This window comes from Notothenia rossii, assembly GCF_949606895.1.
Source record: "Notothenia rossii genome assembly, chromosome: 10".
Lineage (NCBI taxonomy): Eukaryota > Metazoa > Chordata > Actinopteri > Perciformes > Nototheniidae > Notothenia > Notothenia rossii.
This window is the reverse complement of record NC_136908.1, coordinates 48,095,202-48,110,266: the sequence shown is the minus strand read 5'-3', so window position 1 is coordinate 48,110,266 and position 15,065 is coordinate 48,095,202. Positions and strand designations below refer to the sequence as shown.

Sequence of the window (15,065 nt, the reverse complement as noted above, 5' to 3'; positions counted from 1 at the left end):
GTTATAAAAGGCATGGGATGATATATTAAATTAATGTCACAATTATGTCTGGCCAAAATTATTTAAATGTATAAAACTATCCCGATAATTGAGAAATTATGCTTAAAATGTATTAAATAGTGCAATCCATTTATCCTACATTTTAAAGAACAGATGCTATGAATTAGGGAAAAACCTTTTAAGTGAAAAACAAACTGTACCTTAATCTTAAATAATAAGGCCCACTTGAATAAAAAAAGGATACTTTTCTTAATAAATAACATTAACACTGTGAAAGTCTGTTAATTTCTGTGTAAATAATATATTACTTTTTCTATCATGATAGCCAGCAAATTAATTGTTTAAGTCCCTTTTATGAGGATACTCTTGATTATCAGGATAATGAAAATATCCTATGGTTACCATTGTGAGTGTTTTTATACAATATAGTCCTATCCCTAATCTTAGATCACATGTATGCTGCTAGATAAACTACATTTACTATTAAAGGTGATAATCTGAAGAAATGTTCTTGCGAAATGCACGGTGCAGGAGCTTCTGACGCATTTCTAATACCTAAACGACAAAGATAACAGCAACACCTCCTCTGAAACATTTTGGGGGGAGAGCAGCAGAAATAGGACAGCGAAGCGTCCTGCAGAGATCAAAAAGTGCCTCGAGGTTTAGGTGTAGGCATCAGCAGTGCAGTTCTGCAGCAAAATAATAAAGGGAACGGCAGAGGGAGAGGACGCTCATACTCTTGATCATTTGCCGACTTCACTTCTCATGTATTTTCATCCTTCTCCTTCTAAGTCTCCCTATATCACTAGAACTCACATTTTTTATTTAATTTTCAACCATCTACCCAACTCATTCAATCAATGTTTATTTATATAGCCCAATATCACAAATGTTACATTTGTCTCAGTGGTCTTCACAGTTTGTACAGAATATCAGTACGACACCCTCTGTCCTTAGACCCTCACATCGTACAAGGAAAAACCAGAGAAAACTCACAGTTTAAAGGGGAACATGGGAGAAACCTCAGGGAGAGCAACAGAGGAGGGATCCCTCTCCCAGGACGGACAGACGTGCAATAGATGCCGTGTGTAAATCGAAAAGATAATACATTTTACAACATAGGTAGTCCAAATGTTTGGAAAGACCAAATGTTTGGAAATGCATTAACTATGTGCCTCTCTCATACACCCTCCGGAGCTCACCACCAAATACTCCCTCACTCCGCCCCCCCCCACCACACCACTGCCCACACCTCTCTTATTGAGGGGGTTCAGAGAGATCTGAGAGCAGCTCACACTGATACTATAAATGTTTTATCCTTTCTCTAGCCTCTTGCTTCTGACTCAGGAAAAAAGATACCTGCACATAGTTTCTTTTGGCGCCTTCTTCGTGGCGTGTGCAGTTTATCAAATGTATTCTGTAAGCAGATTTCCAAAGCAACACCTTTTATGTAACGCTCGCGCTAGCCATGAATTTTTTCCGGGTCTTAAAAGTTCAGGGTCTTGAGGGAGCAAACACAGACAAAAGATAAACTTTAGGAGGTATTCAACTTTTGAAATCCTAGGGGAAAATAAATCAACTAAAAGGAGGAGTGGAAGTCATCATCAAAATGCACACGGAGGGAAACAGATAAAGCTGTTTTTTAAGGGTTGCTATACTATATCAAAGCTACAACGTGGACTCTTTAATACGTCAGCTCACACTTAAACTTAATTACCAAAATGTATCAAGCCGTCCATCTCACTTGATTTGAGCTAATGGGTCTTGACAACTAGGGAGTGCCCTCTCGTGTACTTGATATTAAGGATACCTCTCTTCCCCATAGCCCTGGCCAATAACCTCCAAAGCTAATATCTCCACTTCTTAGCTTTTGGGGGTCGTTGTGTGCTGCTGCTACAGCATACGCCAGCGATTTGGCCCTAATTTGACTGGGGAGTGCTTCAAGGTTGCTGTTAAGCATTCTTCCTAGCATCCGAGTGAAGCGATTTTTTTAGTCTTATTCAGAAGGGGGGGGGGGTCCAGATGTGAAAATAGAGGCGTCAGGAGGATATTATTTGTTAGTAGCCTTAAAGTTGCTCTGCTTGTGCTGCAGTCCTGGGAGAAAAAGTGGAAATGCTGCAGTGGACAGTGAACATGGAGTGATGGAAGCAAAAGAAACATCGCCTTAGCTCTGAAGCTATGGACAATGTCACTTAAGCACACATTAAGATACTTGTACGCCACCCGAGTAATTTCGTTTATCACTACTTTTACTCCAATACATTTATTTTACTAGTTACTTTATACATTTAGATTTTGACACAAAACATTAAGGAAAAACTTTTGAATTATGATTATTTGGTATAGATTAAACCATCCAACATTATATTTAAGTAACTAAAACCATGAGTGGGTAAACAGAAAATTAATTGGCAGCAACTTTAGAAGAAGAAGATTTAGTTCCAAGATATTTCACACTTCCAGCTTCTTAGATATGGAAATGTGGGTTTTATATCTTACCGCTTCTTTTCCCCTGAATTTCAAAGATGGAGGGAAAATGATCCAAATTGGAAAGACATTATGTTAGGGGCCAAAGGAAACGTGCCAAGGGACACAGCCTATATAAAAGCCACTTGAGGACCTCACCTTGGCGACAAACTGCCTGTCCTTCTGGTCCATGTTGGCTGTGGGTGCCACGTAGTCCTTCCAGATGCGGACCTTGCGCTCTTTAGCAGATCTGGCAAAGAACAAAAAAAAAAACACATAATCATTATCAGTGGTGGTCCTCAAGATCAGCCAGAAATACATAGGACATGAAGGGCTAATCGAGCAAATAAAAATTATCCATTTGGCTTGAAAAAGCTACAAAGGCTCATTAAAGAGCATCCTGAGATGATTAGCCTATAGTCCTTACAGTGATGATTAGAGGGGGTGCATATCAATGCATTAGAGCAATAGAGGGAGATCTGAAGTAGCAGTGGAATATATTTGCATACCATTTCCTTGACACAATTATATTCAATACCTCAAGAAACTGCTTTATTTATTTATTATGTCTTATAAAACAATCAGTGATCTCCTGAACCAGATGTGTCATTGCATTAGTTTCTACACCTTTCTAAGCAACGTCTGTATTTAATAATGATATGAACGATTTTATTTTGTACGCCTAAGGTGTCATACTTTTCAGCAGAACGTAGTTTATCGGCTCCCTGGGTGTAGACGGCCATGGACCAGTCCACACAGCGGGCGAAACCTTCCTTCAGTAGGAGTTCTGTAATGTTTCCATTCTGGAAAAAAATATAATTAATGAGACAGAAAAGCATTAATTTGAACGGCCTCTCACAAACGTGCATTGCCTCCAGAGTCCTACCGGGTGCATAATGGTGCCCAGTATGATCTGGTTGGGGCAGCTTTCCAGGATGATCTGAACGTCTCTCTGCAGAAGTCGGGATTCGGTGAAGAATTTGGCTTCTGCTGCAAATGACTCTGTAAACTCCGTACCATCCGCTTCCCGCTTGAATGTGGGACACTGGGGAGAAGGAAAACGCAAATTAATGCAGGAATTATCATGCCTTTGTCAATAGATCTTTTGAAAGCAGTGCTAAAATACATCCTTGATTTAGTACTCTACTGAATTTCCCAGCAGTCAACCAGCGCCTCTAGGAGACTTCTCTGTGCACACGTTCTTTTGATACCATCAGTTTTTTCTGTGAAGTACCGTTATCCACTTTTAACCGATGTCACCTTGCGCTACTTGCTATCTGTATTGTCCTTTCAGTGTGGCAGAAGAGCAGACGGATATAAACACAACAGAGGCAGACAAGCCTTTGAAACACGGGACAAAGAACATCTTGAAATGGATGAAATATATTTAAGTGGGAGATGAGAAAAGATTAGTTATCTAGGCTTGGTGAAAGAGTTTGATGGTGATATTTAGTGCATAAGACACTAGAAGCACAAATACAGATTAAAAAGCTGGGCACAAATGAGCCATTATTGTATAAATACATGTATTTTTTATTAGCATATGTATTTATACACACCTTTAAATAGTTGAGTTTTATATTTTGTGACAGTAAAGTGAAAGTGGTGTGGAAGAAACTACATATGATAAACCATTCATGTATTTATGTATTCATTTGCTCACTATTTCTATTACTTCTATACATTTCTGTTGTCTAGTGAAATTGAATATTGTAGATTATTCAAATGTATTCAGTATTTTCTTTCAATTGTGTACTTCTTAGATATTCTAGTGATATGCAGTATGTCTTTTCTATTGTCATTTTGTATATATTTGCTGTTAATGTTACTATATTTGTATCTTATTCTATCTTTTTCACTAATGTGTAATGTTTGACAACACTGCTGCCGTGACAAAATGATTTCCCATTCTAGGAGGAATAAAGTATCTATCCATCTATCTATTTATGGTAACTGTAGTCTCAGGACAAACGTTAGTTTACATTTTGTAGTTTGTGCAGGTGAGTGCTGGTTACCTTAACTCCAGACAGCATGACGGTGACCAGGTAGTAGTCGGGGAGCAGCAAGGCACGAACAACGCTGCCGTCACGCACATGCTCGATGATGGCTGAAGGGCGAGATGAGAATGTTACAGCGTTAGAGGGAGAGTACGATGTCTCCAATTTTAATCAATTGCTTATTTGTGGGCTGCTCAGAGCCTATACTTAAATTAATATTTAATACTTAAGAAACACTATGTGAAAACTGGAAGATTCAGAAAAACACTTTATTTCTCATACTTTCAGGAAACTTTACCCGAGGCAATTCATTTTATTTCATGTTCACGGGTCAAATGGAAATCTGAATTTATTTGAATCTTCTTCTATCCTTGGTAGATTGTCATAGCATGTACTCTCCGGTGAATTCAAAACTAACACCTGTGAAAACTGTTTGCTACTCATCAGTAAAATTGACTTGTCAGACTTTGTACACCTTGAAAGTGACAACTAAAATCTTTATGAAATACTCATTTATTTAGGAAAAATGGTGGTTTGCCACTTCCTTCCTCAGGGTATAAAAGGACTGAACTTAAAAATGTTCATATGACTGCTGTCGGTTTGTAATAACGATTTTTTTCTTATTAAAAACAAGCATGAACTTTGGCTGATTAGTCATTTCTCTATGGGAAGAAGGAGTCACCATCTCTCTGGTGTTGGTTGTTACAGACACCTGTCAAGCCTACAGAGGTGAGTGCTTGACACTAAAGCATTTTTGGATTATGACTTTAAAGATGTTACTATGCAGCATATCAAGGCTTGAGGCAAGGTCAATATATATGAAAAGCTTTTGGAGGTATAACGTTGTTTATTTCTTCAAAACCATATCGCCCATCTGTTGCTCCGGACCTCTAAAGTACTTAAAGAAATTGGACAATATGAGTCACTTGTGTTAAAGGCAATTCATGCCTAAATGGTATTTTCATGATGGTTCTCTCAGCCTCTAGATGCTTTTCTTCCTGTGTATATCTTGTGTGCATGTGTCTGAGTGTGTGTCTGCACAAGCAGATGAGAGGGACATTGGTATTCTGTTTCTCAACCATAGCAACTCAACACACATTTAAAGCTCTTGGGCTGGATTGCTGCTTCCAATTTCAAAACAACTCTGATCGTCTCATGAATGGTAATAACGAGAAATAAAAGAAGGAAAAAGACTCTCCATGTTCATTCCACCGTTCAATTAAATGGTAGTAAAATGAGCTGCGCCATTTTTAACGGCAGTAGGCTGGAAATGAATTGAGGGGCACATTACAGCTCGGGTTAGGGTCAGAGATGAGAGACTGGAGGAATGAGCCAGTGATGGTTATATAGTGTGTTCCATTACCCTGAAGTGGATATTTAGAACGGGATTTCTTCAACCAAAATGGCCAACAAAGCCCGTAAATGTGACCTTTTATGGGAAAATAGAGGCTTATGTAGTATTACGTGCTTTCAAATTATAACTTTTCTAGGCCAAGCTTTCTCATCCGTTGTGTATGTTTGCACGCCGCTCCCAAACTCATTACCGTTGATAGGTTTCTGGTGCAAGGAGTCAACAAAGTTGCGGGGATTCTCTATGGTGTATTTGAGGTCGCGAACAGATTGAGTGCCGCCGCCGCCCTCGCTCCACAAGCCCTTCTTAGAAGCCCTGGACTGGTCCTCCAATTCACAGAGTCTGGCTTGGTCTGGACTGGTGACACACAAAAAGGAAAAGTTTAGGGCACAGTAACATGTCACACATTTCAAACTCTGGACAAGAGTTAAAGTGATAACTCAATATGTTGCTCTCAATATGTTGTGAGCAGGAGCTTTCTGTGTTGCTTTTTTACAACATGACTATGACTTTAATCCATAAACTGACGAATGTAGAAAAGTTGTGGACACAGCACCAATATTTTAACTACTTTAGGGCCATCTCTTTTAAAAGAACCAGCATGCACTCAAATTGTGAATGCTTTACATCTTAAATGAGTAGTTTAACCTTTAAACGGCCATTAGTAAATCTGGTCTCATACACAGACCCACAGCGCACCAGTGTAGTAGTGGCGAGTAATAAATAGTGACGTTTTGTTAAAGATGCATGTGATCCATAGTTTCCTTTTTTTCACTCAGTTGTTTGCAGTTTTTGTATTCTCCATTCACAGTTCGGGCATGTACAAAAACAAAGCTTTCTTCAAAAATTGAAATAGACACTTGGTCAACTACTGAAAGCTGCAGCTGAGTGAAACTGATATTGCAACTTTTAAAGATGGCTTCTTGACAGCTTTGAAAATATTTGTTTTTGTTTTAGAACACCGCTGCAGTAAAGCTGTGATAGCTCAAGTTAAAATATTGCTATAAATCTGCTATTAAACATCTATTAAAACATCAGAGGGTCTTTGAGGGCCATAAAACCCCTTTGCCAACCTGCTTGTAAATATATATATATAAAAAACAACCTAGCTTGTTAATTTCACACCAGTCAGAAATGGTCCCTGTAGCTAACGAGCAGAAAATGGGTTGATTGTGGAGTTGCACTCCCTGTTAACTTTAACATGCTCTAATTACTCCTAACTAGGATGTGGAAACATGGCTACCCAAAGCAGTGTCCCAAAAGGCAAATATTAGCATTACATGAACTACAATTACAAAAACTAGTAGGCAATGTGAGAGGTCTTTTACCTTCTGTCATGTTGCATTCATTACAATTCATCAAATGACAGCAAGTTGTAGCTTTTTGATGCTGAAACCTGTCATTGCTTATTAGCTTTACCATGCACATGCGCTCATTAAAAGTATAGGACTCTATGTGTGTGGTGAGGCTCCAGCTTAGTTGAGTTAAGTGCTGAATAAAGTGATGTTGCTGACATACTGTGATGTTGTTTTAATGTTTTTAGTTGATGACCAGAATATAACAGCTTGAAAAAAGTATCAGAGCGTTTTGTGAGGAGACAATAACAGTGTTTGACAGCTCCTTCAAAAGCAACCACGCAGCTGGCTACGAACGCCACAATTAATTCCATGCTGGCTTGCTAAATTGTGCAGCCTAATGCTTTTTGAGGGCCCTTGTACGACTTTAATTATTCATTACTTGAAATGGGCAACGGGCTTTTGTTTTTCATAGACGCATTGATATGGGAGTAGTGGTTGTGACGAGAGCTTTTTAGTGTTCACGCTGAATTGTTCACGTCTTGCTGCCTTAAAAAGACACTTTTGGCTTTGGAGAAGCAACAAAGTGGGTCTCAATTCAAATGCCACACATAAAAAACACATGTAGGCCGTTCTCCAGCTGTGTGTTCCTAATTGGGCTTTTGGACTCACGCCCAACAGAAGTTGTCGCTCCCTCTCAACACTGATGTATCTTCTAAATTCAAATCAAAACAGTTTATTGCTTACAGGGCAGCAATAGTGAAACTTTCCGTAAGAAGTCAATTGCGTTTAAGCTACTTAGAATGTAAGCGCTAAACAGCACCGGAGGGCTTGAAAGATAGATTGAAAGAAAGCAACAATGCAATCAAGAAACACAGACATAGAAAAGCCACAGATTGAAATGGAAAGCAGCACGCAGAGATTGGTTAGGATATAGGAATGTGCATGTGTGTGGGCAGATGATAGTGGACGTATCCATGCCTCTGAATAGACCAGTTCTCTTAGGTCAGCAACTTCCTTCTAACAACCACACTGCTTGAAATCAAAACAGATTTTGATGATGGGTAAGAAAACTGTACAAAGCTACTGGAGGAATAAGTTCCAATTCCCTTTTATTTGAACACGCTATAGGCTATATCTTTCATCTCCATGCAGCTCAAAACACTTTAAACAGATACAAAATGTTGAACCTTAGTGTTTTACAGCTCCCTGTTATATATGCAGTTTGTAAAGGGTGTAGGAAGTTCCCCAGTGTATCTGACTGCAGGGCGAGGCCCAAATGAGCGCAGTTCATCTCCCCAACGTTTACATCCCTCAACCAGCACTCCTCTGGTGCTCCAGTTAAAAAAGGAGCGGTGTGGGATTATAAAGCACAGCTGGTTCCCATGTTAATGTAGCTCCTTTCTGCTCTGCTGGGTGGGCGATATAAATAACTATCAGTCAAAGCCCCCTGCCTGTGAATTTAATTTCTCAGATGGGAAGTTTAGCTGACCGATTTTCCGGCTATAGCCACCTCAGCGATTATATTTGAGAAAGAAAAGGATTCTGACTGAGTGGCAGAGCTGAAGATGAAACACTGAGTGTGGGAGATTGATGAACGTGTCGGTACCAATCGCTGTAGGGCTCAGCAAAAAGGACAGCATTTTTTATGCCTGATCAAGTAAAACTGAAACCTCTAACAGCAAAACTAAAAAAATTCATCCGTGTGATTTTAATAAAATATAAATCTGCCTGACTCAGAGGGCTGCGATATGTAGCACGCAGCTAAAGCTGACAGACAAAAAAGAAATCACATAATTCATTAATGTTATACCCCAAGTAAGAGACTAGAATATTTCTTGTTGCACTAGTCAAAAGGACTTAAGACTGCAAGTAACAAATGAGATCGTTCTACTTAAAAATGCCAGGATTTGTACTTCTTCTTAGGAGAGAAAAAGCTCCATTCAGTGTAACTAATAAGTGGAAGGAAAACAATGCGATATGGGAAGATGCTTCTTTATAACACTAAACATCAACAGAGACAACTAGCCACAACAAGAGTGTTGTGTGGAGTCTCACTAAGCCAAGGCCTTTCTGGGACTATGTTACTGCGATTATAATAGACATTAATGAGATGTGCATTCTAGGCAACAGTGCAAGTACGTATTCATTAACATTGATAAGGCTACAAGGAAGAGAACAATACCTGACAGCACAAAATAACTATTTAAAAAAAGGTCTATCTGTGTAGAAACCTTACTTGGGTTCAACCCTGTGTTGTAAAGTTGCACTCGACTTAATTTGCAGGAAATGGTATTTGTTAGTTGACTTTGAAATACATGTGTTATATTATCAAACTCAAGCCAAAGTTTAACGCATCAATGGTCATAAATGAACCGTTAATCCAACTTTTGCTCAGTTATTTGTTGTGTTTGTGCGAGAGAGAGAGTGACTGTGTTCCCGCTTGTTCTATAAAAAAACGATGAAAAAGCCCTGAACAACTGTGCCCCAGCTTGCTCGGGTACACTTGGTCGACCCTTTAAATCTGTGAAATGGCTGACCGTATTTCTCCCTGAGCCGCAGTCAGCGTCTGAACACATTTTTACTGCAGTGTCCGAAGCCATGATCGTTAAAATCGCCCCCATAATCATGAACACATCATAGTTAGTGTGATCAACGTAGCTGCTCACGAGGGGCAATGATATTGGAGGCTAGCCCACCGAGGGAAAAACTAAAGCCTTAAGTCCTCGCTGAGTAATGGGCCCACCCTTTGGCCAAATGATGCCCGCTTACACTTAAAGCATCATTTACATTAGTGCTTGATCTGGGCCATTGCACAGAATGCTTCAAATGGGTCATTAGTGGCAGAATATTCACATCATCTCAGTTATGTTGGAAGATACAAATGTAGCAGCATGAGTCAAAGTGCTTGTAATGTGTGTAGTGTGCAAATACTGCCACTGGGGGGGACATATAGTACTTTATCATATAGTGCTGGGTATGCAAGTGTATTCAGGGGAATACTGTGCGAAGGCAATGTGGCAGAAAAGGGTTTCCGAGGGACATCGATGTGGCAGCAGGGTAACACTGCCACCATCTGGGACACCGAGGCTCCATCTCAATTCTCTACAGAGTGCTAGTTGAGGACTTATGCATGTCTCCCCACGGATCCAGTGTTGTTGTGCTGCTTTACAAAGATGACATCATGTTGCCAAAAATGATGAGCATGGATGAGCATTACTTCCACCACACTGAATGAGCAAACAGTTTTGGATGGAACACATTTTACCTCTCAGTCTATTGAATAATGACACCCTCTTGGTCAACAATGCCAGTGTAGCTGGCATCATAACAAATATACCGCGTTCCACAGAATCTGATACGTAACTAGAAGAGTCTCTCACAGAGAAACTTTGATAAATGATATAATCACATATTGCTTAAACACAATGTTATCTAAATGTATTTCTTTTTAAATTCTGACAATGAGTATTTTACCCATGACAAAACAGGCACTTTGAACAGTACTGTATTCTAAATATCTTACTTGTTCCCTCTGATTCCTTCCCTGCGGACTGTGGCAAAGCCCTCGTTCACCAGACTGTCAGCAAGGTTCTCGCCAGTTGTGTCTGAAAATAGAAGGAAAAAACATCAAGTACTTTTTAAGAAAGAGAAGCATTTTTATTTATTTATTTGAGGACCATTATAATCACACTGCAGTTAGTTCTGGTCGGGAAATTTGATTGGACACGAGGCAATCATAAGTGCTGACATTTCGAATAGGGAGACATGTTAGCTACACAAAATCACATTTTGCAGGATTGCTAATTTAACGGCTGATTATAACAACGCCCAGTTAAATTATACCAGCAGCATGTATAGCTTCCCAGAAAAACACTCTAAAGTACTTGCCGACTATCAATTTCTTTTTAAAAAATAGGGTGTTTAACTAATGCATTTTTTTTGATTAAAATATACATGAAACTTTGATAGCAAAATCATAACCCAGCATTTTGAAAAGACACCCTGAGTTGCAATAATGAGTTGCACATCACAGGTCAATTAAATTCATTATAGCATGTCCCATCTCATTTTGCTTTAATCTTCAAAAAATGAGATTCCAATTAGTATTTCTCTTAATGTGGACATTTCTCAGATCAGTTAGTGATTATAGAGACAGGTCCCTCACCTCGCCCCAGGTAGACTATGCCATACTCTCTGCCCAAAGCGGTCTTGATTTCCACAGTGAAGCACACTTCTTTGCCGATAAGCTTCTTCCGCAGGAACTCTCTGGCTTGAAAGGCATAAGGCTGCAAAACAGACAGGAATATTAATGTACTGAACCATAAAGCAGCATTCATCAGATCATTAGTACATACTAATGCAACAACAAATATAAGCCTTCATTTTAAGTTATATAAATATTGTATTGTTTTCCGATTCAATTAGAGTGTAATCACAGGTGATGGCCCTGTCTGCAGGTTATTTGCTATTTCCTCTTCACTGCAACCAGACACACACAGTAACGAAGCAGAAATAATAACCACTAAACGCAGTTATCAACATATCAGATATTATCTTGATTAAAACAAATTATCTGTAAGCCGTTTTTAATGGATTTTTTCTTTCTTTTTTCATCTGATAAAAAGAAAAAAGCCATGACTGTCTGTCGAAACCATAAAGGAAATGTATTTAATAATGAAAAGCAGAGATTTCAGTCCCAACACAATTGATACTAATACATTTAAATACATTTAAAAAAACGGGCAACAGAACAGACAGTAGTTTAATCTGGCTGTGATAAATAATTGATGGACTTTTTGAAATAGTGAAGAAAATTAAACCAGAGGCATCTTAAAGTCTCGAGTTCAATAGAGAATTGCTAGGCTTCATTTATACAATCAAGCATGTTTGGAGTACCAAACCATGAATAATGACACCTGCTAAATGGGAAAAAGATTAGGCAAAGCCATGTGAAATAAAAAAACAAATATCATAGTTTGTTCTGCAGGGCTAAACAGAGCGACCTTGTTCTGCCTTTGCCAAACACACAAATAAAAACAAACAAACAAACACAATGGGATAGAACTGCTCACCTCATCAGGGGTGTCCTTGCTGTCGGGCTGGGCCTGAGCGGCTCGACGGGCCATGGCCCCGGCTCGGATATTACTGAGATTGATCTGACGCTCCGGGGGGGGGCCACCTCGAGGCTGGCCCCGAACAATGATGGCACAGCCCGACAAGACCTGAGAGAGATGACAAAAACAACGTCAATTGAGGCGATAAAATCAACAGTAAAAAGATTTGTCGATGCCACAGTTTCAGTCGGGAGATAATATCCCAAACACTCTCTTCTTGTTTTTTTAAATCTGTTTAATCACAAAGAACATAATTCATTTTACATCCACAAACACCAGAAACATATACCAGACCACAACACGTGTGGAAGGAAATAAATGAGGGGTAGCCTTCAGTTTCTGTTTCCTCTGTGACATGACATGCACTCTGGTACAATCAGTAATCCATTGTGTTTGTGTTTGCCTTGCAGCAAGTGTAAATCTGATAAGCACTATGAGAGGCTCATGGAGGATTTATTCTAAACAGCTGTAACATAAACAAGTACAGTTAATAAGCACAACAAAAAGAAAACCATCAATTTAGAGAATTAGATCCGAGCTTGTGCGTGAATTCAAATCCGTATCCAATATAGAAAATCGGAGTAGCTCTAAATTAGCTCAATCTTAAAATATGTTAAAGGACAAACTTGTATAGAGTTGAAAAGCAACTTCAGGTTACATGTTTCCATGGAGACACTATGTCATTCAAAGACAAGGGGAGATCACACTATCTGATAACGTAGCTAAATAAAAAATAAAAAAAGATAACCTACTCTTGGGTTTGACAACCATGGCATTTACACGAATCTGAGCAAACACCTTTTATCTGCGGACTCTCGTCTGCAGGGAGCATCACTGGGGGCTGTTGATCTAAGATGTGGGCTAGATAAAGTCTTTCATCAAGTCACCACCATTCCCCGCTATCTGACTCAGTCCCTCAAAGTATAAGCTAAACCGGAGTGTAACTGTAGTTTTTATACACTGCCTGGCATGATTAAAAGAGGCACTACCCCCACGTCTCTATTTACAAAAGGTACAAGTTCCACTTGGAATGCAATACACAACATGGATCACCTTTTTCAAGCATATTAAAACTCTAACCAAACTAATTTCAAACCAACTACTCAGATTATAGTACATCAACAGACCTTCACAAAACCCTCAATTCCTTTGGTAGTTAACCCAACAGAGTGTAATACACAAACTACCTTCTCAAGGGAGGACACCAGTTCTAACCTGTTTTTTCAGTAGTAACCACAGTAATTAAAACAGCCCTTGATACAACGCCCGTGGGGGAAATATTTTCCTAATAATATTAACGTCTAAAACAACCTAACATACAGTTTAAAACCTTATTAGTCCGAATTCATCTGCTGCCTATCTGTTTATTGGTGGCATACACAAGACTGTGGGTCTACTGGCCACTGTCCAAGGGCTCAAAATATGGAACTATGCAAGGCATTCGCTGATAAAATTTTACTAACTTATTCTAGTTTATTAACTTAAGGGTTATCACTGCTTTAGGACAAAGTGCAAGGTCGAATCCAAAAGCGAAGAAGGAGAAGTAACATAGCAGCGACTACACATAACCAAGATGAATGGGAGATTATAGGGGCCAGAAAGCTGAGGCTACGTGTCAGTTTCCCGTGGTCGGTTTTAACCGGTAGACTGGGGAAATCCTGTCTGACTTGAAGGCTCAGGACACATAAACCAGCAAATGGAATCTACGATTTCCTAACGTTGATAACCGGGACTTTAACTGCTACAATACGTCACAATAGCACTTATGGGAAATGCTAAGAGAGACAATAAAAAAGTGATATGAGGAAAACCCTCAGCGTTAGCTTACACGCTACTTGGCTAAGTACCTATTGACGTGGGACCAATAAGTATAATAAAATGCGTAAACGCTGTCAACCCCTTGTTTCTATCATTACAGACCACGAACTTTGTTTATATAAATCAACAGTTGCTGGACAGTAAACTCCCGTTAGGTAACCGTCAGCTAGCTAATAGCTGGGAAACTAAACATCTGTTATTATTAACCGAGTTAACGTCAACTTAGTAATTAATGTCAGTTTCCAACCAGCTTTGCTATAAGTGTATGCGAATTTACTTTGCCTAATGGCAGTGAATCTTTAACAGCTGCACGACAGTTGTCAATACATTTACATTTCAGCTGAAATTGCCAGTTGAAGTTAAAGCTAACTAGCAAGATAGCACACATGTGCTAACGTCAATAGGCTTCAGCTTATTAACAGGCTAGCAAATGCTAGAACAAACTAGCTAATGCTATCAGATGTTAGCAGGTGAGCTGAATGCAAGTGACAGTTGTAAGTGACACGTTGCCAACTCTGGCATTTAACGGACAGTTGCATATATTTCTTCATATAACTTTAAATAAAGTTGTATGACAACCTCAGTTACTTTAGCCTCTATAAGCTCCTAGCTCACTATGCTATCTAGCTGTATGCCTAGGTTCACGTAGTGAGCTCACATATTTGTGTTAGGATTCCTACCATTTTCACAATTCCTCTTTGCAGGGAAGCAGCCGGAGCTGCTGCAGCCTGAGCTGGTGCCGAAACAGATGCCATGTCCACTGGTTTAAGATATAACGCCGTTAACGGGTGAGCAGGTGAGGGAGCTTGGACTCTGTAGTGAATGACCGTTCTACTGAAAGCCAAGAGAAAAAGGCTGAGCACCGATCAACACACACGTTATACCGGAAACGCACTTTTCCATGCATACACACACGTCAAAAATATATCCGGGTCCGGTAAGCACAATGAATGGGAGCGAATGCAGCCGCTTATTCACCGCGTAAGCGAATTGAAATAACGTCTTCCGGAGCAAGACGTGC

At 39.5% G+C, this 15,065-nt stretch overlaps 1 protein-coding gene across 1 annotated transcript in view; it reads right to left on the bottom strand.

Moving 5' to 3' along the window:
* The window catches only part of snd1 (staphylococcal nuclease and tudor domain containing 1), a 180,094-nt gene extending 165,029 nt beyond the window's left edge, over positions 1-15,065 (bottom strand). The window contains exons 1-9 of the mRNA XM_079656361.1: positions 14,725-15,065; positions 12,185-12,334; positions 11,278-11,398; positions 10,636-10,717; positions 6,008-6,171; positions 4,482-4,573; positions 3,353-3,511; positions 3,163-3,269; positions 2,626-2,716 (exon numbers count right to left, since the gene is read on the bottom strand). Of these exons, the coding sequence (XP_079512487.1) occupies positions 2,626-2,716; positions 3,163-3,269; positions 3,353-3,511; positions 4,482-4,573; positions 6,008-6,171; positions 10,636-10,717; positions 11,278-11,398; positions 12,185-12,334; positions 14,725-14,799 (1,041 nt within the window). The 5' untranslated portion in view covers positions 14,800-15,065. The remainder of the gene's footprint in view (positions 1-2,625; positions 2,717-3,162; positions 3,270-3,352; positions 3,512-4,481; positions 4,574-6,007; positions 6,172-10,635; positions 10,718-11,277; positions 11,399-12,184; positions 12,335-14,724) is intronic.